This window comes from Apteryx mantelli, chromosome 16 (genome assembly GCF_036417845.1).
Source record: "Apteryx mantelli isolate bAptMan1 chromosome 16, bAptMan1.hap1, whole genome shotgun sequence".
Lineage (NCBI taxonomy): Eukaryota > Metazoa > Chordata > Aves > Apterygiformes > Apterygidae > Apteryx > Apteryx mantelli.
This window is the reverse complement of record NC_089993.1, coordinates 4,043,815-4,069,534: the sequence shown is the minus strand read 5'-3', so window position 1 is coordinate 4,069,534 and position 25,720 is coordinate 4,043,815. Positions and strand designations below refer to the sequence as shown.

Here is a 25,720-nt window from a genome sequence, read left to right as displayed (position 1 = left end):
TGCTCTGCCCTGGCCCGGGCTGCCGGCGGGCTCGGAGTTGCGGACCGAAGTCGTCGGGCTCCTGCGGAGGGCCGTTTCCCTTGCGCCCCTTAATCAGTGCAGTGTCCCAGGCCAGGCGGCAAAGGAAACTGCAGCGGAAGGTCAGGGCTTGTGCCCTGGGTTTGCTGCAGTTCGAGCCGCTCGGTTCAGGCCTTTGCTGTCACTGAAGTGAGGTTGTTGCAGTTAATGCATAAAACAATCTGGGAAGGACATCGGGTTGTGCGTCTTCCAGCATGGGATACGAGCTCAGGCTGCCTGGGCCTATCCTTGTTGCTCCAAGCAGTGTGCGTATGTTGCTGTACACTCCGTGTCCTGCCATGCACAATGTTCAAAGCTCTCTTGAAATAAAAGCCAAACCTGCATGGCAGCAGTTTGGATGGGGAAAAGCAATTGCGCAGTGCTGCCTTTCAGGGTTCCCATCTCTGTGCCCTGGGAGACGAAGGGATGCCAGGGGCAGGCTGATATAGCAGAGCCGATGTGCTCTGAAATGCCTCGGTGGGGTCAGATCTGACCCTGGCTGCCCGTGCACTCCGGAGCTGGGCACCGCCGGGTGATGTGTGTGTTGGAAGGGTCCATCAGCGGGGAAGAGCCAAGTGGGGAGCGAGCATGCTGCCTGCAGGGAGCTCGGAGTGGGGTGACACAGGGATGAGCCTCTGCTCTTTTCCCTTCCAGACGTGGTGACAGACTTTGACTTCTCGCCGTTCGATCAGCTCCTGCTGGCGACGGGCTCCGCTGATGAAACAGTGAGTGTTCAACGCTGTGGAGACCCAAGGAGCCACGGTGGGGCCCCCGTGCTTCTCTTTGTGGCTCGCTGTTGATCATGGCTCAGAAGAAGGGCTGGGATACTTCAGGAAAATGGGTCTAGAGAGATGGGGAGAAGAGCCTGGGGCAGAGGGTGCCAGCCTTGAAGAAAGGTGTGGGAAGTCCCCAAATTGTGGGGGACATGGGGAGAAGGAGACTTGGGCTTGGTGGGTGAGTCGAGCAAGAGAAACGCCTCCCTTCGCTGACCATGCGTGCCCGGGGCTGCAGGTGAAGGTGTGGCGGCTGCCCGAGAGCGGCCAGGACATGCCCCCCGGCGCCGGGCTGACCCTGGGGCCCGTGGGCTGCCCCGTGGACGTGCTGCAGTTCCACCCCACGGCGGACGGCGTGCTGGCCAGCGGCGCGGGGAAGCGAGCCACCGTCTGGGACGTGGGGCGGCAGCAGTCGCTGACAGGTAGGCACAGCCGTACCCGATGGTTCCCTGCCCCGCGGCATGCGTTTGCTCTCCTCTCCGCTGTGCTGATGCCTGGCACTGCCCCGCACGAGCAATGGGCTCAAAGGCTGGTCTGGACCTTGGTGTCACTGCATGGCCAGCACAGGCAGCTTTTGGGCACGGAGGGTGGTGGCACCACAGCCCCTTTGCATGTGTATGGACTCCCACAGACCGGTGCAGAGCCCAAAAGCTCCTCTGCCGCCTGGCACATCTCTAGCAGCTCTGCTGGGGGTCAGATCCTGCTCCCCAGGTATCCCCACAGCACTGCGAGTGGGTGGACGTGGGTGCCGTTGGCCGCTGAGCAGCACCAGGCTGCCGCTGCCTGCCTTGCCCAGACCGGAGCTAGACCCGCCAGGGAGGAGAAGCTGGGAGTAACGCTGGTGCATAAGCACCCTGCTCAGGGGCTTTCCCATGTCTCCTTCCCTACGACTGGAGCTGCCAACAGAGCTGGGATGCTCCCTGCACAAACGTGGCAGCATCCCGGCGGGTCCTGGCCTCCCAGGCCAAGGCGATGTTGCCTTTCAGACGAGCCAGATCATGTCACCTGGGAAGCCCTCTGGTAGCAACAGATAGAAAAGCGACAGCTCCTTCCCTTATGCCTCATACACGGGCTGCAGAGTGATGGGTTTCCATGGCAAAATTACCCTGGAAATCCCTGGATTTCCCTGGAAATCTTGAGTGCCTTATAGAAAGATTCATTAGAGGAAAAGAGTCAGATTGAGGGCATTGCTGAAAGTCTCTGCTCCTCGGGCAAATGTGGGATGTGTGGGCACGCAGGCTGGGTCTCATCAAGGCATACCAGTGCCATCATGTTTGGGGTTTTGAATTTAATGGCTTTGGGTTCAAAAAAGGCAGTGACTGCATCATGCTCTTTGTGTGAAAAACATGGAGTCATTCTGGAAAAGAGAAATCCACTTCCTGCGTGAGGGTTTTCTCAAGCAGAAGCGCATCCGTTTGCAAAACCAAAGTGTTCAGGTGGGAAACAAATAGCGTGGTGCCAAGCAGAGCTCCTGCTGGCAAACCTGGCCAGCACTGCGCCCCTGCTCTGAGCGCCCGGGGCCGGGGTGGGACGGCCCCGCTTTGTCCTCGGGGGGGAAAAGCCACCGCTGGCACCCAGGCCCTGCTGGAGGTCCTAACCGTGTTCTCCTCCCCCAGACTTGGACTCTCACGGGGACCAGCTGCAGAGCCTGTCCTGGAAGCAAGACGGCCGCCTCCTCGGCACCTCCTGCAAGGTGAGCGGGGCAGCCGCTCGGGGCGGCAGCAGTTGTGCGTGCTGCTTCCCGAGCAGGTGTCCAGAGGTGTTGACCTTAGTTGTGCGCGATGAAACCACCGTACAGTTCGACCATCCAAGTGGACATCCCTCCTCCTCTGCTGCCAGGCACGCATGACCAAGCGGGCATTTGCTGGGCGCTGGCTGCCCTGTGCAAGGTTGGGCTCCTGCGTGGCATTTTGTGAGCACTTGCTGATGGTCCCTTTCCTCCACGCAAGATGTTTCCAATGACTGTGTAAATCCACTTGAGAGAGGGCAGGGACTTGAGGGGCTGCAGCCTGCAGACCTGTTTGGTGTTGGCAGTTGTCTACCCTGTGGGAACAGCATGGGTCCCAAGGGACTTTTGCAGCTGGGCTTGCCCCCAGAGTGGGGCCAGGGCAAGAGGGTTTGGGTGCTGCCTGCTTGCTCTTGAGCTGGATTTTGTGGCTTTCTGCCCTGCTTGTGGCTCCTCTCCATCCCTGCCAGCCTGTTGGAGAGGCACCCACATCCTCTTGCAACCAGAAGTCTGTAGGTAGCTGCACAGAGCTGGAGGCTGGTTTCTCTCCAGCTTCGCCCTGCTGCCTCCCAGGCCCTGGTTCCCCTTCCTGACCCTCTGGGTACTTTTCGGCCAAGGGTTATTTTGCTGGGATGAGGCCAGCGTTCAGGGAAGGGAAGGGCTGAATATGTGGGGAAGGGGAGCGTGAGGGCCTTTGGAGACGCGTCGCAGGGCCTCACCGCTCCTGTGCAACAGGGCTGGCTCTGCCCCCGCCGTGCAGGCTGGGGCTTGCTCCTGCCGTGCAAGCGCCGGCTCCCATTCTGGGGGAGAAAGGGCAGAATTGGGGCTGGCGAGCGGTGCCGGAGCCGAGCCGGACGGGAGCGCTAGATGGCGCCTGCTGCCCGCCGCTGGCTCGCGCGGCGCCGGACAAGCGCACACGCGGGCTGAGCAAGCGTGCGGGCTGAGCGCGGAGGCCGAGCGAGCAGCCCGTGCTGAGCGTGCAGGCTGAGCGCGGAGGCCGAGCGAGCAGCCCGTGCTGAGCGTGCAGGCTGAGTGCGGAGGCCGAGCGAGCGTGCGGGCCAGGCGGGCGTGCGCGCTGAGCGTGCAAGCCGGCCGAGCGTGCAGGCGGGCCCCAAAGCCGAGCACCAAGCTGGCTCCCTGGCCATGCGTGTGGGGTGGCTCCTGAGCCGTGCCGCGGGGCCGCCGAGGCCCGCAGCGCTGCCGCGCGGTGTGTGCAGCTCTGCGCTTCCTTCTCGCTCCCAAGGCCACCAAGCGGGGCCAGTCCGGCCGTGTCCCTTGTGCACGTGTTGCTGCGGGGCTGGGTGGTGGAAGGCAGCGCCTGTCGTGCGACCCGGGCACGTGTCGTGGCTAGTCCCCGCCACGTGCGAGGGGGTCAGACCTGCTTGGCAGGGCTCCTGGGACCCTCTCCCCGCCGTGGAGGGTCTCTGGGAATGGGCTGAACGAAGAGCGGTTTTGCTTTCTCCCATACCGTCGTTTGGGCCCTGCCATCAAACAGTGCTTGGGATTGAGCTGGGGGCAGTTTTCTGCCGGTGCCAAAGGGCAGCCCCAGCCCCCATGTGCCGCCCCGATCCTTAGGCTTTTGCTGCGGTCCTGCTGCCTCGGGGGCTGTGCCGGAGAGCCGGGCCACCTCCGGAGGGGACCTGGGCTTGCACACCACGCGGCCCCTGCTTCCTGCCTGAGCCGACAGGTATCAGCCCTGCGGGGCCGCAGGCAGCTCGGCAGCGAATGCTGCTGCCTGGGCTCTGGCGCCTGGGTCGGACTCGAGGCCTCGTCTGCAAGGTATGAGGCCGTGAAGGGTCTTGAAGAACCCAAGCAGATCCAGCTGCGTTGGCTTTGCAGAGCAAATAGCCTGGAAGCAGGCTGGCACCCAAGGGAGCTCCCCCCGGCTCTACAGCTCGGGAGGCGAAATACCGTCGGCCCGCTGCTTTCGTAGGGAGGAAAAGCTCAAGGTCCTCGGCAGCAGCGACACCGAGGCCAGCGGGGTCTGCGGCCGCCAGGACGACTTCTCAGTCCACAGCACCAGCTCCTTGGGGCCCCACGGTGTCCGCAGCGCTGGCAAGCGAGAGCCAGCGCTGGTGCTGGCTCGCGCTGCCCGGTCCTGCTTCCTCGGAGCCCCCAACGGCATCTCCCGTCTCTCCGCCGTGCTTCTGGCCGTGGGCCTGCGGTTTCTCCGTCTGAGACGCCTCCAAGGGCCTCTCTGGCAGGAGGCTCGAGGCACCTCCAGCCGGTGGCGCGCAGGGCTCAGTGATGTCTCCTTAGCTGCCTCCGAGCCTCCCTTTCCTCCTCGCAGCTCGGAGCGGGCAGGCAGGCAGGATGGGCGAGCTGGCCTGGCGGGACGGCTCTCCCAGGCACGAGGGAGCCGTCTCCGGCCCGGCGGGGCCGCCAGCCCCTCGGCTGGGGGAGGCGGCTGCGGCGCCCCGCTCCTGCCGCTGCGGGGAGGCGAGGGCCGCACTCCGCGTGTGGCCAGCCTGGCCTCCGCGGCCGCGAGTCCAGAGTTCAAATCCAGCCACCGGTCCGAGAGGCCGGGCTGCAGCTCGGGTTTGGAGGCTCCCCCCTGTTTCTGGGAGCAATTTTGGGGGTGCTGGGGTCTGGGCTTGGTGAGGCTCGGTGGGTCCTGGGGCTGCACCCCAGCCGGCAGCGTGGGGCAGGACCGGGAGGGTGCCATTGGACCGGGTGCTGCAGCCCTCCCCATGATGGGGCCTTGCATCCTGCTGGCCCCGGGGTCTTTAACCCTCCTCTGTTTTCTTTTCATCTCACCAGGACAAGAAACTGCGGATCTTTGACCCCCGAGCCAGCCCGGCTGCGTCACAGGTACCGTCCTTGCCGGGCGCGCTGGGGGGGTGACGTGGAACAGGGGCACCTCCGTGGTGGGGGTGCTTGCAGTGGGGTGGCTCCGATGGCTGCGAGACGCCCCGGCTCCCTAGGCGCCGGCGGCAGCGCAGCGGTCCGGGCTGATGGCGGTGGGAACAGACCTGCCTCCTCCTTTGCCCCAGGAATTTCGGGGCACGTCGCCTGCCCCCCGGAGTGGGATCCCTGCCCTCTCGCCGGGCCGGCGAGCTCTCCCCGGTTCATCGGGCTGCTGCTGCTGGGCAGGACGGCGGCCGTAAGGGCTTTGCTGTCCTCTGCCCCCTCCGCCCCGCGGAGGAGCCCCACGGCCGCCTCCTGCCTGCGGGCAGCATTCCCAAGCCCTGCGGACAGCGAGGGCTCCAGCGTGGCTGCGAGCTCCTGGGCCTTGTGCTGCCGCGCAGGAGCTGAGCGAAAGGGTTTCTCGGATAAGGATCTGCCAAGGGTGAGGTCTGGGCAGCTGGATCCGCACAGCTCAGCAAATAACAGTGATTAGGAAATAAGCAGAGGACTTAGGCCTTGCCTTCAACTTAGAGTTTAAACAGCCTCTTATTAGAGGTTTCCTGTGGCTTCGGGGCTCTCGCTGTAGGAAGCTGCCGTCCCTCCTGCGCTGAAAGTTTTGAAAGCGTTTGGGAGGGGAGGGAGCCAGTGGAGGCCAGGCCAAGGTGGCTGCAGCCGTCTCCCTGCCTCCTCGTCTGTGTCCTGCCGTGGGCTCTGCTGGTCCTCGGGCATCTCCTCCCGCCGACGTGCCTGTGCCCGCGGGCTCGGCGAGCCGGCAGCCTCCAGGGCCTGCTGCTTGGGCACGGCCGCAGGGCTCCCTGCCAGCCTGTTGCTCGTCCCTCCTGCCACGGCCCTGCTCTAGCTGCAGTTACGACGTTGGACTTGGCCTCCTCGCGGCCCCGGCTGCCCGCGGCCCTCGCTGTGCGCTCTGCTGGGCCACGGCAGTTTCTCCACTCGCGCGGGGACACCCTGCAAGTGGGGCGGTCTTCTCGCTCTTGGGGAGCCGGGCTGAGCCAAGGCCGCGAGCAGAGCATCTACCATGTGCTTTACTCTGTTTAGACACCGAGTGCGTGCCCCCTTGGGCAGCTCGTCTCACGGGGCGCTAACCCGAGGCCTCCCCGGCCCAACCAAGGGGGCCGTGCAGGAGTCCCTGGCGTTGCACCGGACTAGGGACTCTGCTGCTGCTGGCATGGGAGGTGCCCTGACTCCTCGCAGCCCAGCGGTTATAAATGCAAGTGTCCTAGAGCAGAGCGTTCCCAGCCCTCCACGTTGCCCTCCTGCCTCTCCCTTGCTCCGCGTGCCGCTCGCTAAAGTGCTGGGTCTCTGTTCCTAAACTCAGCCTGTGTCCATCCTCAAATCATCTCCGTCCCGCTCCCCTCCCTGCCTGCCCCCCAGTTCTTCCCCTGCCAGACCTGTCGGCTCGTACAGCGGCGTTTCGGCAGAGCTGCGAGCTCGATGGGCTCAAGCCAAGCCTCCTGGGGAGGGTGGACTCTGTCTAGCTGAGCTATTAAAAATAACGTGTGAATGATGGTGTCTGTTCAAAGCAGGCAGCTCACTTCCCTCCGCTGCCGTCTGATCCAGCCCGGGTTCGGCGCGCGCCCCTTGCCTGCGCTCAGGGTTTGCCAAGAGAAATATGCACCTTTGTTGCCGCTGCCGAGAACTGCAGCGCCGCAGCCATAACCCCGTCTTGCTGAGAATTAATGAAGATGTTTAGTCTTGGAGAAGTACTGTGCTGAAGGGGAAAACTTTAAAATGCCATAAATCCTCTGGAAGTTTGCACAGGGCTTGCTTAGCCAAGAGGAATAACACTCCTGTGTTTTGTTTTTTTCCCCCTGTTGCTGCGGGGCTGGGTTATTTGGAAGGGCTCCTTCGCCTGGGGGCCAGAGCAGTTACGAAACCGGGTGATCCTGGGGCTGCCGAGCGGTGCCAGTGCCTCTCGCGCTCCGATCTTTGAAGTCACCCGGTTTTTACAGCGGTGAACGAGGTTAGCAGTGCAATGAGTTTTCCAGGTCAGCTGGCCCCAGCGGCGAGGCAGGAATAGCAAGGCCGGATTTCCAGCCAGCTCCCTTCAAAGCCATGTCCCCGGCAGCAGGTGGAGGGCTTAGGCTCCGGCTCCGGCACTGCTGCGGGCTCATACTGATCCCTTTGTAGCATGCGGTGCTGAAAGCCTGTCTCGGCAGCGGGCCCTTCCTCCGGCTGGTTTTCTTAATTTGCCAAGCCTGCCTCATTAAGCAGTTCCTTTTTTAGAGCAAGGGGGGGGAAAAAAATCAAAAGGAGTTAAAATAAGAGCCTCGCGCAGGGGGAGGAGGTGCTGCGTTGCTGTCGTGCCTGATGCCGCGCTCGGGCCTCGTGGATGCAGCGCGCGCGAGGCTGGGGGCTCTTCTGGGGGGGGATCGTCCTGCGCCGCGCGCGCGAGGATGGGATCGGATGGAGGGCGCGAGGAGGGCACGCTGGCTTGTCGGCTTCAAGGGCAGGGCTGGCGGGCTGCCCACGTGCCCCGGGGCTGTGCCCTCGGGGCGGACGGCCCAGGGCACGGGTGTCGCGACGGCGGCGTTGGGGCCTCACCCCGCCATTCCTGGCTGTGTGTGTCACGGCTATTTTGAGCGTGTCCCAGGCAGCGCGTGACGCAGCAGGAGCTGCAATGGAGGGCAGGGTGCAGCGAGAGCGGCTTGCTGGGGCCGGAGGTATCCAAGGGATCACTGACCCCCCAGCGGCAGCAGGTCCTGGTAAACACCCAAAGCTGAGGTGTCCCTTGGGCTTGCTCTCACCCTGCTGGACCCACAGCCCGTCATCGCTGTGTCTGGGCTGGAGCAGGGAGGCACAGCTACACCGACTCCTCTGCCCAGTGTGACTCCCTGGGGCCCCTAAACTGGCTTTGGACTGCCTAGCCCATCTGGGGTCATTTGGGGGAACTGAGGTGAAAAACGGGCTGCTAAATCCCCCCGGGGGCATCCTCCTGCCCAGGGTGGGCTGCTGTCGCAGGCAAGAGGGTGCAGCCCTGCCCCGGGGCTTGGGGAGTAGCCGTCACCCCCGTCCCGCCGGGGTGTAGCCGAAGGCCTGGCTGCTGGACAGTGACATTTGTAGCATCCGGGGGACTGTGCCCATCTCTGCTCAGCATGGTCCCACTCAGCCTCCACTCTGCCCGTGGCTTGTTCCTGTGCTACAGAGAGTTTGGAATAAGCCAGAGCCGATGCAACGCGGGGATCCCGGGCAAGTCAAGCAGCGGCCGCTCAGCCCCGTTCAGCAGGCGGCACAGGGCTCTCTGTGCCCCCCCCCCGGACACCAGGGCCACCCCTTGCTGCAGCTGCTTCTAGCGTGCCTCCCTTCATCGCCGTGCTCCTCCAGCCCAGCCCGATCCAGGCCTGCTCCCACCCCCGGAGAGCTCGGAAGTCTTTTTGGAAAGGTCCCACGAGTCTTGTTCGCGGCCGTGGCCTTGGTGCTCCTCCCAAGGCCGAGCTCCTCGTGCTCCATGCCGTGGCCTGCCCTTCCCTCCCACGTGCTCTGGACCCGTTGCCGCTGTGCGGAGTCGCCTTCCTTATCTTGACCCTCTTGTTGGAAGCGAGTTGCATCCGGTCTCTCCTGGCCTCGGCTCCAGGGCCTGCTCCGCTGGGGCTCCATGTACCTCCGCCTGCTTCTCCCGCTCTTGCCTTTGCCGTCCCTGCGACACCTGGGAATTCAGCAAAGCTCATGAAAGACCCTTCCTCCCTCTGTGTGTTCCCTGATCCCCCCAGCCCATGCCTTTGGGGATTCATGATGCAGGAGCCGAGCCCAGGAGGGGATGGGGTGGAAGTGCTGGGGGACACGGTGCTGAGCAGGGATCAGAGCACCAGGAGGATGCGTTTGCTAAGCTGGAGCACATCTGGGTACCCCTCGCACCCAGGAGCTGCCCATTAGCCGGGAGCGAGACGGTCCGATGTAGCGTGCCCGCTCTGGCAGCGGGGTGGCCTGCCCTGCCCCAGCAGCGTGGCCGTGCCCTCCTCTAGGCTCTGGTAAGCCCCGGCTCCTTGTGCTTCCTATTCCCACGCTGGCAAAGGCTGGGGGGGGCGAGAGCAGCATGCAGGGCCCCGTCTGCACGCGCCGGTCTGGGGTCTTGCACGTCTTCTAGAAAAAGGAGCTGCCTCACGCAGTGAATGCACCTCCTCGGGGGCACCATCCTGCACCGCGTGGCTGGGGACCAAGGGACTGCAAGGGGCAAAACCACGCGTGCGCCTCAAACCAGGCACGCACGGTGTTGGGCCGGGGCAGCACCCATGCACGAAGGTGTGCAGACACCCGGGCAGCGCGGCTGCGTGCGAGCTGCGTGGCGCCCCGGTTTTGGACGGCAGCGCTGCCCGTAATCCTCCCGCAGAGCCCGCACCCCAGCTCTGCGCTGCCTCTGCCAGACACCGCGTCGCTCCGGCACGCGCCTGCCCAAGCCTCCCCTGAGCACGGTGACCCAGGCTCGCTCGTGGGGGCCGTTAGCCCGCTCCTGGCCGCTGGCTGGGGCGAGGGGAGCGCCGCGCTGGGACGGCGGTGCGCGGAGCCGGATGGGCCGTGGCCCTCTCCTGCCTCCTCGCTCGCTCGCGCCGCCACCCCCGCGCTCACACGCTGCACGAGCGCGCGTAGAGCGGCGTGCATCTGGCCAGCACCTGGCTCCCATTACGGCGCCGGGGGCAGGCGGCGCTGATGACGGGCGGCGGGGAAGCCGGCGAGCGTGGCCAGCGTGGGATGGGTCGGCGCTCGCTCCGTTCTCACGAGAAACTTCCACCGCCAGGGTTTCAGCGGGACCGGGGCCGAGGGAAGAGCCGCGCGCGCCGGGCGAGTGCCTGCCCCCGCTCACGTTTTCAGTAGCTCCCCTTGGAGCCCTTCGCTGACCCCTTGGGGTTGCGGCCGCCTTCCCGGGGCTGAGGGCAGCCGGGGACAGGCGGCAGGGAATGGGGCGCGGAGGGAAGGGGCAGCGTGGGGGGAGTGGGCGCCGCTCGCCAGGGGTGGCTGGGGTGCAACTTCTCTCCTTGCGGGAACAGGAGCTGCGTCTCCCTTCGGGCAAGCAGAGCCCGGCATCCCGCTTGCCTTCTCCGGTCAGGCCAGGCTCGTGCCATGGAGGGCGGGAGGGCGTCTCTCCCGCTCAGGACCTTTGTAACTGGAGTTATTGCCACGTGTTTTTGGCTGTGCCGGAGGCTGAGGCCGCCCGGCCCCTCGGGCGGGTTGTGCGTACACTGCCGTCGCCTCCCTGCCGCAGGAGGCAGAGGGGATTTCGGCAGGGAGAGCCCGGAGCTGCTCCCATGGCCGGCTCTGCCCTGCCTACGGCCTTCCCCAAGCAGTTTGCAGCCGGCCAGGAGCGATGGCGGCCCCACAGCCGCCCAGCTCCCCGGCACCGCGGGCAGCCCCCTCCGGCAGGGACAGAGCTGGCGCCCGGCGGCGACGCGACGGAAGACGGCATCGTCCCCCTCTCCCAACCCCACGTCAGGGCCTGGCTGCCCTGGCGCGGGGCGAGCGGGTCCCCTCGGGCAGCGTAGCGCCCAGGCTGGGCTCGAGGCCGCGCAGGGCTCGGCGGCGCCGCGCAGGCCGCGTTGCCGTGGCGACGCGCCGGGGCTGCCTGGGCCGCGACAGGAATGCGCGGCACGCCGCTCCGGTTCCTCCCCGCGCCGCCCGCCGCCACTGCGGCAGGGACGCCAGCGGCCCGGCGCGCTGAGCGACGCGCTGAGCGGGCGGCACATGGCCTTGCCACCGGCCGCGTGCCCCCGGGGTGACCCGGCCCCGCCGCCTGGCCCAGCTCCCCACCAGACGCGGTGGGCGCAGGGCGGCCTCCCCCGCGGAGCAGAGCAGACCCCCTTCGGCCCCCGGCACAGCTGCGTCCCCCGGGAGCGGGCGAGGGGCCATGCCGTGGCCTACGTGTCCTCCGGCTGCTGCCGGCATCACCCCAGACGGGGGTGACGGAGGGAGAGGGCGAGGGGAAGGCGCTGGGAGCCATGTGGCCAGTCCCTGGGGACCTTCACCACCACGGCCCTGCTGCACGGCTGCTCCATCTTCCCTGGCCAGATGCTGCAGCGGCTGCTCCAGCCACCTAGGCAGAGTCCGGCAGGGTGGCCGTGCCCGGGGCAGAGTGGCAGCACAGCCGGGGGACCCCTGCCCGGGGCGCCCCGACGTGGCCCCTCCGCCTCCGCTCGGGAACCAGCCACGGCGATCGGCGCTTCACCGCCTCAGCCCGATGCTGGATGGGGACCTCGCGGCGGCGGGAAGGCGCGCGAGGATGTATAGAGGCTTTCGGCCTTCCTCCCCCCTGCCCCAACTGCTCGATATCCCACGCTGAGGTCACCCCGGGGGTACCTGACTCCCAGCCTCGGCAGCAGTTTCCTCCAGGCTGGGGGAAAGTCCACAGCATCCCACATTCCCAAGGAGACCGTGGGAAGCTTTGAAAAAGTTGGCCTAGCTCTGGGCTGCCTATTTATAGTAACGCGCACTCCAATCTCTCATGCTTCTGTTCCCCAGCGTAGCTGCACGGGACTGTTTATATTTCCTCTTCTCTGCTTCCCCCTCATCCTTCCTTCTCAGGAATGCTGCTTGGTATTGCAGGGATGGGGAAGTAGAGGCGGATTCAGGACAAGCCCTTTGCTTTCTTCGCAGCTTTGCGAGGGCCGTGGGCACGCGGGGGCGCGATCTCGCCTCCCTCCCCTCCCCGAGCCCTGTCTCGCCCTCGCTTGGGCTGCCTTTCCCTCCCGCCAGTTTGGTGGGGACAACCTTGCCGGGTTGGTGGGCTGCAGGCATCCGCTGGCAGGGAGAAAGAAGAAATGAGACACGAGGGATACGGGGTGCGCGAATGGGTGCTCCGGTCCGTCCTGCCCGCCGTCCAGTCAGCGATGCCAAACTGGCCAGAAATCACTGCTGCTCACTTGTAGGTGGCGTGGGCACAGTGAGCTGCGGAGGGGTCTCCTTGCCTGCCCTGGGAAGCCTGGGCAGAGCTGTGCTCCCTTCCCGGCCCCGTGGAAGGGCAGAGCAGAGCTGAGGTGCTGGTGTGGCGCTCAGTAGGGCATTGCCTGAGCGGGGGTCCTGAGATGGGTGATGGCCAGTAACGCCCTGAGACGATAGCTACTGGTGTTGTGGCTAGCGAGGAGAGAGCACCATGGCCCTGACCATTTTCAGTGCAGGCGTCAGGAAGGATTGGGAAGGCCTCGTCCCACCTTGCTGCAGACAAACCCGAGAATGGGGTCAAAATGGGTTTGAAGCCCCCACGGCATTCCTGCCAGCTGGAGGCCAGCGTCAGGGCCGTGACGGCTGAGGGACTCTGTTGAGGTGGGCATCTCTCTGCAGCCTTGGTGGCCGTCCCCACCCACCTCCCTGCCCTTGCTGAGCTGTGATTCTCCTTGGGGGCCTTGTTTTGGCTTCGCCAAGGGCACAGGGGAGCGGATGGAGGCCAGGAGCTCTTCTCCTGAGGTCTGTGGGCAGCAGGGTGGGATCCCTCCAGCACTGGAGGAGCTGAGCTGAAGAGGTCTGCGGAGACCCCTGTGGCAGGATGGATCTCCCTTATCTCCCTGCTCTTGGCCTCAGCCCCTGCCCTCACTTGTCTGTCCGTGTCCTCCTCTCGGCTCTGGGCCCCGACCTAAGCACCCATGAGTGCTTAAAACCATGGGCTGGGGCCGGATCTGCTCTTGTACCTCCGCCTTCCCCTCCTCCCTGGGTGCATGGAGTCCCCTGACCTGGGAGAGCTTGCAAATGTCTGACGCTGCCCAGCTCCCCGTGACATGGGGGCACCTACAGTGATGCTCTGCCTGGCTGGCAGGACCTGGAGGTGGTGACGTGGGAATGAGGTGTGCTCACAGCGCTGCCTCCCCACTGTGACACACAGACACGCACTGTCCTTCCACTGTTACGGGTGTGGAAAGAGACTCTGAAACCAGTCCGAAGGCTGTCCATGACCCCTACCCCCCTGGGGAAGTTTGCAGCCTCATTCCACATCAGGCCAGCGGCTGGGACAGCAGTGGTTGGTTACGGGAGCTCAGCAAGGGGTAGCTGACCAGTGAGGAGTGCGACACCGCTCTGAAATCCAGAGCGGAGAGCTGGCCTTCATTAGCAGTCACAGTCAGAGGCAGGAGATGTGTCATCATCGCTTGGTGGCTGGGCCTGTGTGTCCGCTTTTTCCTCTGTTTCAGAGGAGAACTGAGGAGAGTAACTTCTGCCTGCAAAACTCAAGCTGGCCTGGAGCTCGCAGCTGCTCCAGCCTTGCAGACCGTCCCTTGCCGAGCCCTGCCCTGTGCTTTCTCTGTAGGCTTTTTGTAGCTCATGGTCTCCCTGAGCTCTAGCCAGAAACAAGGAGCTGGTCTGCAGTTTGCACGGCCGTGGGCTGGCCTGGTGCGTCGACTGGGCTGGCCTTCGAGAAGCTGCTCTGTTCTCCTGGCTACCTCTGGAATAACTTGTGTTTGGCAATGCTGGGAGATCACATTCTTCTGCCTGGAGGAGGGGTCGCAGGCACCACTGCTCTGCGAGGATGCTGCGCAGTTAACCCCCTCCGCACCGCCGGGAGAAGGCTCTCCGGGAAGCCTTTTCTCCTGCCCCAGGAGTCTTGCCTTGGCCCCAGGGGGTACGGAAGAAGCGGTTGCTTTCCTGATTTGCGCAGACTCGTGCTGTTGGCATATGGAAGAGGTGTCTGCCCGTGTCTCTCTTCCCCAGCGCCCACACAGCCAGGGCAGAGCCCGCCCTGGCACCCCGGCCTGGGAGGCCCTGCGGGACCCCTCCTGCCCCAACACCCCCTGGCAAAGACATGGCTCAGCCCAGCTCTGCTACTGGGATCTCTGCAGATCCCACCACTGGTTTTGCTTCTCGGTAGGGGTTGGATGCCCGCATCTGCCAGCTGCGTGGGCACGGGCAAGGCTGAGCTCTCCCAGGGTAAGACACTGCCCCAGGGCCCCTGCAGCCCTGCTAAAAGCAGAGGAGAGGCTTTCTGGCAGCACGTCTCTGCTCAGCAGGACTTTTGAACTTTATCTGTTTCTTTTTTACAAAATTTCCAGGCCCTTCCCAGCAAGCGGGGCTGGAGCGGGGGGCAGGCAGCCAGCAGGGGGGACCCCAGGCGTCCCGTGAGCTGCGGAGCTGAGGTTGTCTTTGCCTCTCCCGGCGGGACAGAGCCTCTCGCTGCCGTGGGAGCCCCCCAGCTCCCGGCTCTGCCCTGGGCTCCCTGGGCCCCCGCTCCCCCTGCCCTTGTATCGCAGCCGAAGGTAAATATTCCCCGCGGAGGCAGCGCTCGCCCTGGTGCAGGGAGCAGTTTTTGCTTTGTGTCGTGCTCTCCTAGGCAGCCGGCGGTGAAGCCAAGAAGCCGTCGCTCGCCGCAGCCAGCTGTTGCCAGCTCGCGAACCCGCCCGCGGCTCCGCTGCCAACAGCTGCATCCGACATGCCGTTCCTATTCCGCGGCCGTGCCGTTCCTATTCCCCGGCTGGTGCGTAATGGTTGGCTCCCCCGCAGCCCTCTGTGTCCAGCAGCTCAGCTGAGGGCTCCTGGGCCGGTGCCTGGGGCTGCGCATCCCCCCGGGGGCCCCGCACGTCCCCGCTGGGGGGAAGGCGCGGAACCCGAGGGAGTGACGGGCTGCGACGGGGAGAAGGGCGGCGCAGGGAAATCCTCCCTGTGCTGCTGAGCGGTCTCGGAGGAGGGAGCGCAAGCTCCCCCCAGCCTGGGCTGCTTCAAACCAGCTGGGCTGGACCTGCACAGCGGGCTGGAAGAGGCAGGGCTCCCCCGGCGCTGCGGCGGGGGAGCTGGAAGGCCTCCTCGGCTCCCCGCGTGCCGGCCTGGAGTTGGTGCTGTCGGCATTCCCCACGCCGCCGTTGCTCCTGCCTCCCCTCCGAGCCTGCCGAGGGGACGAGCAGCCTGGGGAGACACAGGAGGGACACCCATGCTTGCTCTGCGGCTGCTTGGTGCCCGGTCCCGGTCCCTGGGGGGACGCAGGCGAGGGCTCCCCGGGCCGGGCACCTGGGTGCTTGCGCGGCTCTGCCAGCCCTGCAGCCCCGCAGCAGGCAGGCGGCCGCCCCGGGGCTCTCCGCCGGCCGGACCGCACCGCTTTCTCCCATCTGTGCCAGGCTGCCAGCTCGCCGCTCGCACGGCCTCGTCGCTGCCGGGCCCCCGCGGCACCTGCCCCCCGGGGGGACGCCCAGGGCGGGGGGGGGTCCGCGGGCCCGGCTGCCGCTAGGTGGTGCGGCACACGCGCCGTCCGCCCCTGCGCGCTCACCTCTGGCAGCATCTGTGCAGCCTGGTGTCTGAGCCACCTCCGAAACCGGAGCGCCCCAGCCCCAGCCTCCCCGCATATTTGCTGACATACGTACTGCTCAGCCCAGGATGGAACTAATGCAGAAAACATGTTTCCCCGCTGCAGCGAGCGCGCAGCCGTGGGCCGGGAGGCGGCGAGGCTCCGGCGCGGGGCTGCGCTGGGGGTCCCGGTCCCGGCGAGGGCCGGGCTGGCAGCGGGTTTCGGGGCAGCACCTCCAGCCCTCTGGGATGCAGGTGGGAGCAGCCCGGCTCTGCCATCACGAGCGAGCAGGCCAGCTCGGCTCTCCACAAGCGCTTGGGCCCACGCGCAAGCCGTGCCGTGACCGCCGTGCCGCTGAGCGTGGCAGCTCCTGGGGGAGCCGGGGTGCTGGCTCCCACCTCCGCCTCTCGCGGGCTGTCGTGCCGGTTGCTGAGCAGGGCTGGCTGCGCGCAGGAGGCAGCGGAGCCGATGCGGTCGGCTCGGCAGGGCTAGCACATCTCCAGCTGTCACGTTTCCTTCCCCTTGCGGCACTGCTGCCGGCTCCGCGGAGCCGAGCCTGGTTCATTAGGCAGGCGGCAAGCTGGCGGCCGGGACGGCGAGCCCCTGGGCCCTTCCAGTAGGGTGGGCACGCTGGCAGGGATGGGACGAGGGTGGCGGAGGTGATGGGATCCCCTTCTCCGGCACCCAGCGGAGGGTGCGCTTGCAGGTAGACAGACCTGTGGCAGAGGCAGACGGCGGCTGCGTGCACGTGGGCGCGGAGAAGACCACCGCAGCCCCCGGCCTTCTGCGTCCCCGGCTCCTTGGGACCCACTGCTCCGGCACTGCCGGGCTGTGTGGCCGGGCCCAGAGCCCCCAGGATGCCTCTCCCGCTGCCCTGCTTTCGGTCTCCCCTCCTCCTCCTCCTCTTCCTCCTCCTCCCCATGGGGTACACGATGCTGAGCCCCTGCGCTGCGGGGGGCCCTGGCCCTCTGCTTCGCCCCGATGGTGTCCCAAGGCCCCGGGAGCACGAAGGGGCCGGACCAGCGCCGTTCCCGGAGCCGTGCAAAGTGCCCACAGCAGGACAGCAGCTCCCGTGGGACAGAGGGAGACAGAGCTGGCAGGAATTGGGGACATCATCCCTGCTGCCAGGCCCGTCTCGGTTTGGCAGGGCAAGGCTGTGAGCCGAGGGGTGTCCTGTCCTTCCCGGGAGACATTCCCAGTGCCAGTTTGCTGGGTGTGGGGAACGGGCCCCCCCCCGCCCCACATCCTGCCTGCCGCCGTTGGGAACGCCGGGCTTGGCCGGCGCTGCCTCTTCCTAGCGGGCTGCGCTGGCTCGCGCGGTGTTTGTGCTGGCAGCGAGGCCCACGTGCCGGAGCCGGGGAGAATCGGAGCTTGGCACCACACACCACCTCCCGCCTGCCGGCCCGGCCCGTGGGGAGCGCGGGCACCCCGCTGAGCGGGGCTGGAGCCCGGCGCCCGAAGGGGCTGCTCCCGGCGGCGGCTTTTCCCTTCGCCTCCCTCGTCTGCGGGGTCGGAGGAGGAGGCTGCCGGGGGGGGGGGGGGGGGTCTCTGCTCGGCTTGGCGTGGGCACGGGTGCTGCGCGCGGCCGGTGCCAGCTCCGGGTGCCTCTCCCAGGCCTGCCCCTCGCACCTTGCGGGATGAGGCCGCTCACGGCATGGGGCTGCCCCGGGCTCGCTGCAGCGGGTGCCGGGGACAAGCGCCTGCGTGCCGGCCCGGAGCTGTGGCCACGTGGGCACCTCGGGGCAATCGGATGCGGGGCCGGAGGCTGCTCCCCGTTGCTGGGATCGGGCTGCAGCCACTCTGCAAAGCCTGCGGAGCATCCGTGTCTCCTGACACGGAGGGAGCCCAATCCTGCCTCTGCTACAAGCGGTGGCAGCGGGCTGGCATAAGCCTAGCCGACGGAGGGGGCACCAGGAGCTGGAGGTCAGGCGTCTCACCGGCACCTTTGTCCCCAAGGTGGGGGTCCCACGTTGGCTCCGTCCTGCTTGTCCCCGCGCTGGCAGGGTGGCAGCGGAGCCCGGCCTCTCGCCGCCCTCCGGGCTGAGCTCCAGCTTGCCGGGCCGAGGCAGCGAGGGGCTCCCACGGCTCGCAGCCGTCTTCCCCCAAACAGCGCCGGTGCCCACGGCGGCAGGCACACGGGCACCCTCGTTAGCTGGGTCCGGGGACACCGACCCCTGCGCGGGGGTCCGCGGCCGTGCGTGGGGCCGAGGCGCGGGAGCGGGGCAGCGTTTGGCTGCATGGCGGTAGCGGAAGCAACGCGCTCGGTTTAGCGCTGGCGGAGCTCCCCGCTTTTCCATGACAGCTTTTAAATCGTTAGCAATTTGGCTGTTTTATCGGAGCGCCATAAAAAAAGAGCAAGGGGGCTCCAAGCGTCTCCCGCGCGGCGGGGGCGAGCGCCGGCGGCGGGGTCCCGCTGGGACACCGCTAACCGCAGGACCCATCTGGGGGCCACATGGGACGCGGCAGGCAGCCGCAGCCGCCCTGCTAGTAACTCTTCCCCTCCCGTCCTCGGCGAAGCGGCGCTGGGGGCCGCGCGGTGGCACGGGGCTCGGGGACGCTGCCCCGGGGGGGCAGGCCGGAGGGTCGCAGGGGTGCGCGAGGAGGAGCGGGGCCGCAGGCGGCGAGGAAGGGGCCGCGGCGGTCTGGAGAGCCCCGCCGCTCGGTTGACCCTCAGTGTTTCGGTAGCCTCCGGACGGGCGCGGGGCGCCTGCCTCTTGCAGCCGGGATTTGGCATGGATCGAGAGTCCGGGGATGCACCCAGGGAAGTAAGTTCCTCTCCTCCTTCCCCGGCCCCGGCTGGGCACGAGCGTCTTCTTGGGCCCGCCAGCACGGCCCGGCTTGCTCACGGCTCGCTGAGCACCGTGGCCGCTTGCGTGCTGTGCCTGCTGCCAGCACCGCGACACCGCTGACGCCACGGGCACCTTGCCGGGCCGGGGGGGAGCTGCCGGGCTGGGGGGGCCGGGAGGCAGCACTGGGCTCCGCGCGCGCCGCACCGGGGCTGTTCACGGTCACTCTTTAGTCACGCCGAAAGCATGCGTCCCCCGCAGCGTGCCCGGTGGAAATGATGACCGTGGCGTCTTCTGTGCCTTGCAGAGCGTCCAGGGACACGAGAACAACAAGGACTCGCGGCTGGTCTGGCTGGGCGCCAGCGACTACCTCATCTCCGCCGGCTGCAGCCAGGTACGGCCCTCGCTGGGAAGGTCCCCCGCAGCACCCGGCGCGTGTTCTCCACGCCGGCCTGGTCTCGCTCAGTGTAAATGCAAAGCGAAGCGGTTTTGGAGCGGCCAGTGCGGCCCCCGGGGGAGCAGGCGGCTCTGGAGGCCGCGGGTCCGCTCTCCGTGCCGTGGGTGGCGGAGCGGGACCGGCCGCGCGGCCTGGCCCTCGCTGGGCAGGGTGGCCGGCGGGCGGGCGAGGGACACGCTGCCCCGGCGCCTCGCGGTCACGAAGTCTTTGGCCCTGCAGATGCGGGAGCGCGAGGTGAAGCTGTGGGACACGCGGAAATTCAGCAGCGCGACCCACTGCCTGACGCTGGACACCTCGCCCGGGTAGGGACGGGGACTCGCCGCGGGGCGGGAGGGCCTCGGAGGGGACGCGGCGCAGCGCGGGGTGCTTGGCCGCTGCCGGAGGGGGGACGTGCCCGGCCGCGGCCGCCGGCTCCCCCTTGCTCAGAGACCCGCGGCGAGCATGGCGGGAGAGGAGGACGCAGCAGCGAGCTCCCGGTGTCGGCAGCGCCCGGCCGCAAAGCTGGGGACGCTGTGGCCTTGTCCCCAGCGGTGTCAGGGCGGGAAGAGCGCACCATGACACTGTGACAGAGGTGACAGTGCTGGTGATGGTGTGGCCTTGTCCCTGACCTCATTCAGGTGGGAAGGGCAGGAGGTGGCAATGCTGAGGGTGGTGTGGCCATGTCCCCAGCCACATTGGGGTGGGAAGAAGCTCTGTGGCGCTGTGACAGGAGGTGACAGTGGCCATATCCCCAGCCACGTTGGGGTGGGAAGAAGCTCTGTGGTGCTGTGACAGGAGGTGACAGTGGCCGTGTCCCCAGCAGCATTATGGTGGAAGGACACTCTGTGGCACTGTGACAGGAGGTGGCAGTGCTGGGGACAGTGTGGCCTTGTCCCTGACCTCATTCGGGTGGGAAGGGCAGGAGGTGGCCATGCTGAGGGTGGTTTGGCCGTGTCCCCAGCCACGTTGGGGTGGAAGGATGCTCTGCAGTGCTGTGACCGGAGGTGACAGTGGCCATGTCCCCAGCCATGTCGGGGTGGAAGGATGCTCCGTGGCACTGTGATGGGAGGTGGCAGTGCTGGGGACAGCTGGCCGTGTCCCCATGACGTTGGGGTGGAAGGATGCTCTGTGGCACTGTGACCGGAGGTGACAGTGGCCATGTCCCCAGCCACATTGGGGTGGAAGGACGCTCCGTGGCGCCGTGACGGGAGGGTCGGCAGCAGCACTGGGGCAGGGACTGCCCCGCGCAGAGCTACGGGACAAGACGTGGGAGCGGGCAATGCCTGGGGTGGCTGCCAGCCGGGCGGGCCCATGCGCCGGGGCGGGCAAGGAAGCGGGGCTGAGGGCCGCCGGGCCCGGCGGAGGGGCGGCGAGCGGCCGGGGCTGCGGTGGGGAGGTGCCGGCAGCTCCGTGGCGAGGAAGGGCCGGTCGGCGCAGGGCCAGGGGAGCGCCCCGAGGCGGGGGGCTGATGGGGAGGCTCGGAGGTGGGAAGGGAGGTGGCTCCAGCGGAGCCACCCTGCCGCTGAGCAGAGCCGGAGTGTCTCTCGTCCTCCCACGAGCTCTCCGGGCTCTCCCGCACCCCGGCTCTGCCTGGACGAGGGGCCGAGGCAGCCTCGGGGGTGCCACATCCAGCCTCAGCTGTGTCCTGGAGAGCGCGAGCGTGCTGCTGTGGGAAGTGATCCCTTCCACGAGCGCTGCTGGGGGTGGTCCTGGGCCGTAGCTGCCCTCCAGCTGCAGCAGCCTCCATCTTTGTCCTTTGTGGCCAGGCATCATTAGTATCCAGGGTGAACACCTCCAGGGGAGACTTGGGCACACAACACACTCCAAAAGGTCATGTCGAGGGGATGCTTTCCCGTGCTTAAAACCAGCTTGGATACAGCCCCCCTCCCGCAATATGGGACGGGCTGGGGTCCCTGCAGCCCGTCCGGGGAGGCGCAGGCTGCTGGGCCGGGCCTTATAGCTGCCGGCAGAGACTCCACCGTGCCGCGCCTAACCGGCAGGAATCGCCCCCAGCCCCCCCCGCTTCGCACACCCCGAGGAGGCCGCCCGCTCCGCCCGCCCCCGCGCTCCGGGGCCCTCCGCGCCGCCCCTTCGCGCCGCGGCGAGCCAGCCTGGCTAAATTGGATCCAGACGCGCGGCACTGCTCGCGGCCCTGTTTGCGCCGGCTGGAGTTATTTTGGCTGCCGGGTTTATCGGCCGCGAGGAATGCGGCTGGCATGCTCCGTGTGCGCGGCTCTTATCTGCGTGTCACGCCGGGGCTTCGCGAGGTCGCGGCGCGATGGGAACGGGAGCCGATAAGGCGGCGGAGGAGAGGGGCGGCGGGGCGCTGCGGGACCGGCGGCGGGCGAGCCCCCGGGCCGGGGGGAGCCGGGGCCCCGCTCCACCGGGGAGGCGCCCGCTGCAAAAGAGAGGGCGGCGCTTTTTTTTTTTGGAGAAAGCCACGCGCTGGGGCTGAGCGCTCGCAGCCGAAATTCCAGCCCGCTCCCCACCTCTCGCTGCCCGTAAATCTCTCGGAGCTGACAAATCGCGGAGGGGGATTTTGGGCTTGCTCCCGGCAGATGTGATAAGCGAGCGCTGTGTTTTCCCTCCGCCGAAGCTGCCTGGCCGGCTGGGATGCTCGGGCGCCCCAGGCACGCGCGGCCCCAGCCCAGGCCGCACAGGCTGCGGAGGGGGCAGTGATTTGGGGGATCGCCCCCCGGGGCGAGGTGCCCCGGCGGAGCAGGCTGCAGCGCTCCACTGAGGCTCATCGGTGCCGGGGGCGAGCTTGCCGGGGGCCTTCTGCTCACGCCAGCAGCCACGGCTGAGCAGTGCCACCTCTCCCAGCCGGGCCGCTCCGTGCCGCCGGGGGAAGAGGTGCTTTCCGTCCCTGCGCTCAGCCCAGACGCTCGGGAGCCTCCCACGGGAGCCCAGCCGGGCTGTCCAAAATCACTTCCGTGCTGCCAAACCGGTGAACAGGGCTTGGCTCTGTCCCAGCTTCTGGCGGAGGGAAGAGCCAGGGGTGCTGCCAGGCGGAGGGACGTGGTGCGGCCGGGGGGACAGTTTGGGGACAGGACTGCGGGGCACAGCGTTGCGGGGCCATGGCAGCCGTGCGCAGGGAGCCCAGCGCAGCCGCTCGTCGAGGCTCTTTGCGGAAGTCATCAGTGGGCGGCAGGAAACTCAGACCGCTCATTACCGGCGCCGGGAGCGCGAGCCGCGGGGCCCCGCTCGGCTGTGGGGACAGCCCCAGCGTGCCCAGCCCGGCAGGAGCCGTCGGATGCCATTTGGGAACTGGCAGCGCCCACAGCCGTTTCACCCCGATCCCAAACTGCAGCCCGGGGGACTCCTTCCCCTCCAAGCATTGCCGCGGGGGGGAGAGGGGGAAGGAAGGTGGAAGATGGGGGCGTTGGCCTGATCCACCCTCACTTTCTCCCCAAAAACTGAGCCAGCCAGATCTTTGCTAGTGCATAAAGCTTGTTTCAAAGCACAGGGCTTGCGGCAGCCGCCGGGGAGACCCCAGCACCCGGCGCACCCCGGCGCACCCCGGCGCACCCCGGCGCGGCTGCTGGGCGGGCACTGGAGGATCTGCCCCGGCCGTCCTGGGCCCGCGGGGACCGGGCGAGCGGCTCTTGCCCTCCTCCTGGCGCCGGCCGCCGCGGGGACCTCGGTCCCTGCCTGCTGCCCAGAAACATCCCCGCTGGCGCCGGCGCACGGAAGCCCCCGGCGGAGGCGGGAGCAGGAGGCGTGGGTGGCCCCCGCCGCTCACCGGGCTGCCTTTCGCTCGCCCGTGGCTCCCTTGAATCGGGTTTTGTCTCCCCTCCGGCCTCCTTTAATTAGATCAAGGAGCAGCGGGGCAGGAGCCAGGAAGCGGCCTCAATAGGTTATTGTTGCCCTAAATTGTAACCAGGACCGGCGGGGTTGGGTTACCGGGGCTGAGGCGCGGGTCAGCGCCCGGACCCCGCCGTCGCGCGCCCGCCGCGGCCACCGCAGCGCTGCCCGGGGCCCGGCCGGCCCCGCGGGCCGGAACAGTGGCTCCCTTGTTGCGCCGCAGCCCAGCGGTTGCCACCTCGCCTTCCGCCCTCCCTAAATCTTCCCCGGGAAGGAGGAGGGCTGGGCCGAGCCCCTCGCCAGGGAGGCAGGCGGCCGAGACGGCAGCGGGCAGCATCCTCCCCCCGCCGCGGCCGGCTCGGGGCTGGGGCTGGCCGCGTTCGCAGGGCCTGGGCGAGCGGCTCCGGGTGACGCTCGTGCCGTGGCCGGGGGGCCGGGGACCCTCAAGGCTGGTCCGTGGGGCCGCACGCCCGGACCGGCTCCCTGGGGCTCCGCACCAGCACGGTCCTGCCCCCGCGCGCTGCCTTTCCCGCTGCAGGGGGCAAAGTCCACCCAGTGCTGGGGCGGGATGTGCCTGCGGGGAGGGAGGAATCGCAGCAAGGGAGGGTGTTTGGGGAGGGATTTGGTGCTGTTTGCCTTGCTGAGGACTCAGTGCGGGTGGCGGCAGGAGGCTCCGGTGCCTGGGCAATCCCCACCCGGGACACTGACCCGGGAAAGCGTGAGTCACTGCATCCATGAGCTTTCCCTGCTCCAGCCGGAGCCTTCAGCCATCCCAGCTCACGGGGCCTGGGCTGCTGCGGCTCTGAGCTCTCGCGCTGGCTGCGTGGTGGAGCTGCGCGGCGGGACGTGGATCCCTTTGCAAAGCCAGCGGCTGGGGCCGCATGGGCTGCCGGATCACCTGTGGGATTGCGGGGCCCATGGGATCGCTCCCCACAGGGCACAGCTTGGCCGTTGCAGGGAGCGGGACTGGGGGCAGCAGGGGCATCACGGCATGGAGGAGCCGGCTTTTCCTGCCCGGACCCTAAAGCGGAGCAGGGCGGAAGGAGGGAAGGCAGGCGTCCTCCAGGACGTCTCCAGGCTGTCTCCGCTGCCGAGCTCCAGGTCTCATGCGCGCTGAGGAGCGCGTCTCCACCTTTGCAGCCCGGAGCTCTGCCTCGGCTTCCCTTTCTTCGGTTCTAATAGGAATTTTACAGCTGCTTTTGTTGTCTGCACCCACAGTGCAAGCCGGCTTGGGCATTACGGGGTTGCCCAAAGTGGCGGTGCGTCGTTCCGGGGATGCACCCTTCCCACCTTGGATTATTTTTACCCAAGTCCCCGTGCAGATAAATTGGAGCTGGCTGCACAGACAAGGGCACCCAAGGGCTGCTGGTGGTCCAGCCTGCGAGTGGCACCTCTCGGGCCTTCAGGGGTGCACCACCGCCCCTGCAGAGCTCGGCCGGGGCTCCTGCCCGGCGCACTTCAGTCCGTCAGCGCTGCTTTGGGTGCTACGGGTGGCTCGTGGCGAGCCCGGGTGCCTGGCTCTAGCGTGATGACCAGAGAGGGTCTGAGCACCCTCCTGCCCTCGTATTGCGGGAGCGAGTAGCTGGGTGTCAGCAGACGGACACCTCCAAAGCGCTAGCGCATGGGCACGGTCTGCCCTGGCCCTGAGCCCCGGTCCCCGGCTCGTCCCTGTGCACCCACGCGCGTTGAGGTTCCCTCCCCATCCCGGCACAGGTTAGCCTGCCTTGCGCGGAGCCGGGCCGTGGCGGGGAGCTGTAACGGGGTGCAGAGCCGGCACGGCGCCTCGCGGAGCCGGGCAGTTGCACCGCTGCGCGGCCGGCGCAGGATTTGCGGGATGGGTGACACGGAGGAGCCGTCTCGGGGCATTTCACCCTGTGCCCGTCACTGCAGCTGTGCAAGTGCCTTCAGATGGGCAGTGAAAGCCCACGGGCTCCTGAGGCAGGGATGAAAGCATTGGCCACGGCCCCACCGATAATCCAAAGCGGAGAGAGTTTAATCGGTTAGCTACAGCTCTTAAGAGACGGTATCAGGGGAAGGCTGCGCGGAATGGGCAAGGCGGGAGAAATCTGCTGAGTTTGGCTGGGGAGGCTCCGGGTGGCCCCAGGATCTTGGACAAGCACAGCCGGATCACCTACCTCCTCCGCCCGGCACCCCAAGCGGTGCAGAAACCCGGCCCGGCGGGGAGGGGAGGGGAGGGGACACCCGGGACCCACGCGGCCGCCACTCGGCCATCCTCAGGGCGCTCCGGCACCGTCCCCGGCATCGAGGACCCCGCGGAGCACGTCCGGGTGGAGGGGCAGCTTGCCCGCCGCAGCCGCTGTTGTCACGCCGGCAATGCCTCCCCCCCCCACGGTGGCGGCGGCCCCGGCACCCATTGGGCCCACGTGTGCCATCACCGCGTGGCCCCGCGGCACCTGGGGACCCCGCTCAGGCCGCTGTCCAGCTGCGTGGGGCGGCCGCCCGAAAGGGTTAACGCGGCCCGACGGCACTGCCCGGGTAATTAGGCCGGGTAAAAATAGCCGAGCGCCTCGCGAGGGGGCCGGCTCCCGGCGGGCAGGCGGCTCGCGCCATAATTGCCGAAATCGCTCCCAGATGGGCGGCAGCCTGGGCCCGGCCTCGCCGCTGGCCCCGAGCCGTCCCCTCGGGCGACCAGCGCTCCCAAACCTCAGGCGTCCACAGCTTTCCAGGGAGGCGGCGATATCTCTGCCCTGCCGCGAGCTCTTCCTGGCAGCGAGCGCCTTGCGGCGGCGGCGCACGGCCCCAGAAGGCGAGGTGCCCGGCGCGCGAGGCGGCTTCGCCCCGCTCCTCGCGGAGCCCCTCACCCTGCCGGCGGCTTCCGGCCGCGGCTCTGGCTCAGCAGCCCGGCTGGATTTAATAGCGAGAGGGATTTTTGGGTTTTTTTTTTTTTGGTCCCGTTTCAGGGGTTTTGCAATCCTTCGCCTGCGCTGATTCAGCGCGGAGGAATTAGCAGCGTCGCGCAATGCGCCGCTCTAAGCCGCTGCTGGCACGCTCCGGCCCGCGGCAGGGCTGGCGGCGGCCGAGGGGCTTCGGGGCTCAGGAAGCCACCGGGTTTGGGGGGGCTGCGACGGC

The 25,720-nt window shown here is 67.6% G+C and overlaps 1 protein-coding gene across 2 annotated transcripts in view; it reads left to right on the top strand.

Annotated features, from left to right (window-relative positions):
• Positions 1–25,720, top strand: part of LOC106482382 (coronin-7-like) — a 60,334-nt gene that overhangs the window by 6,744 nt on the left and 27,870 nt on the right. For both annotated transcript variants that reach the window (XM_067306641.1, XM_067306639.1), the window contains exons 4-9: positions 712–782; positions 1,069–1,252; positions 2,447–2,523; positions 5,317–5,367; positions 18,698–18,784; positions 19,067–19,149. In XM_067306641.1, coding sequence (XP_067162742.1) covers positions 712–782; positions 1,069–1,252; positions 2,447–2,523; positions 5,317–5,367; positions 18,698–18,784; positions 19,067–19,149 — 553 coding nt within the window. The remainder of the gene's footprint in view (positions 1–711; positions 783–1,068; positions 1,253–2,446; positions 2,524–5,316; positions 5,368–18,697; positions 18,785–19,066; positions 19,150–25,720) is intronic.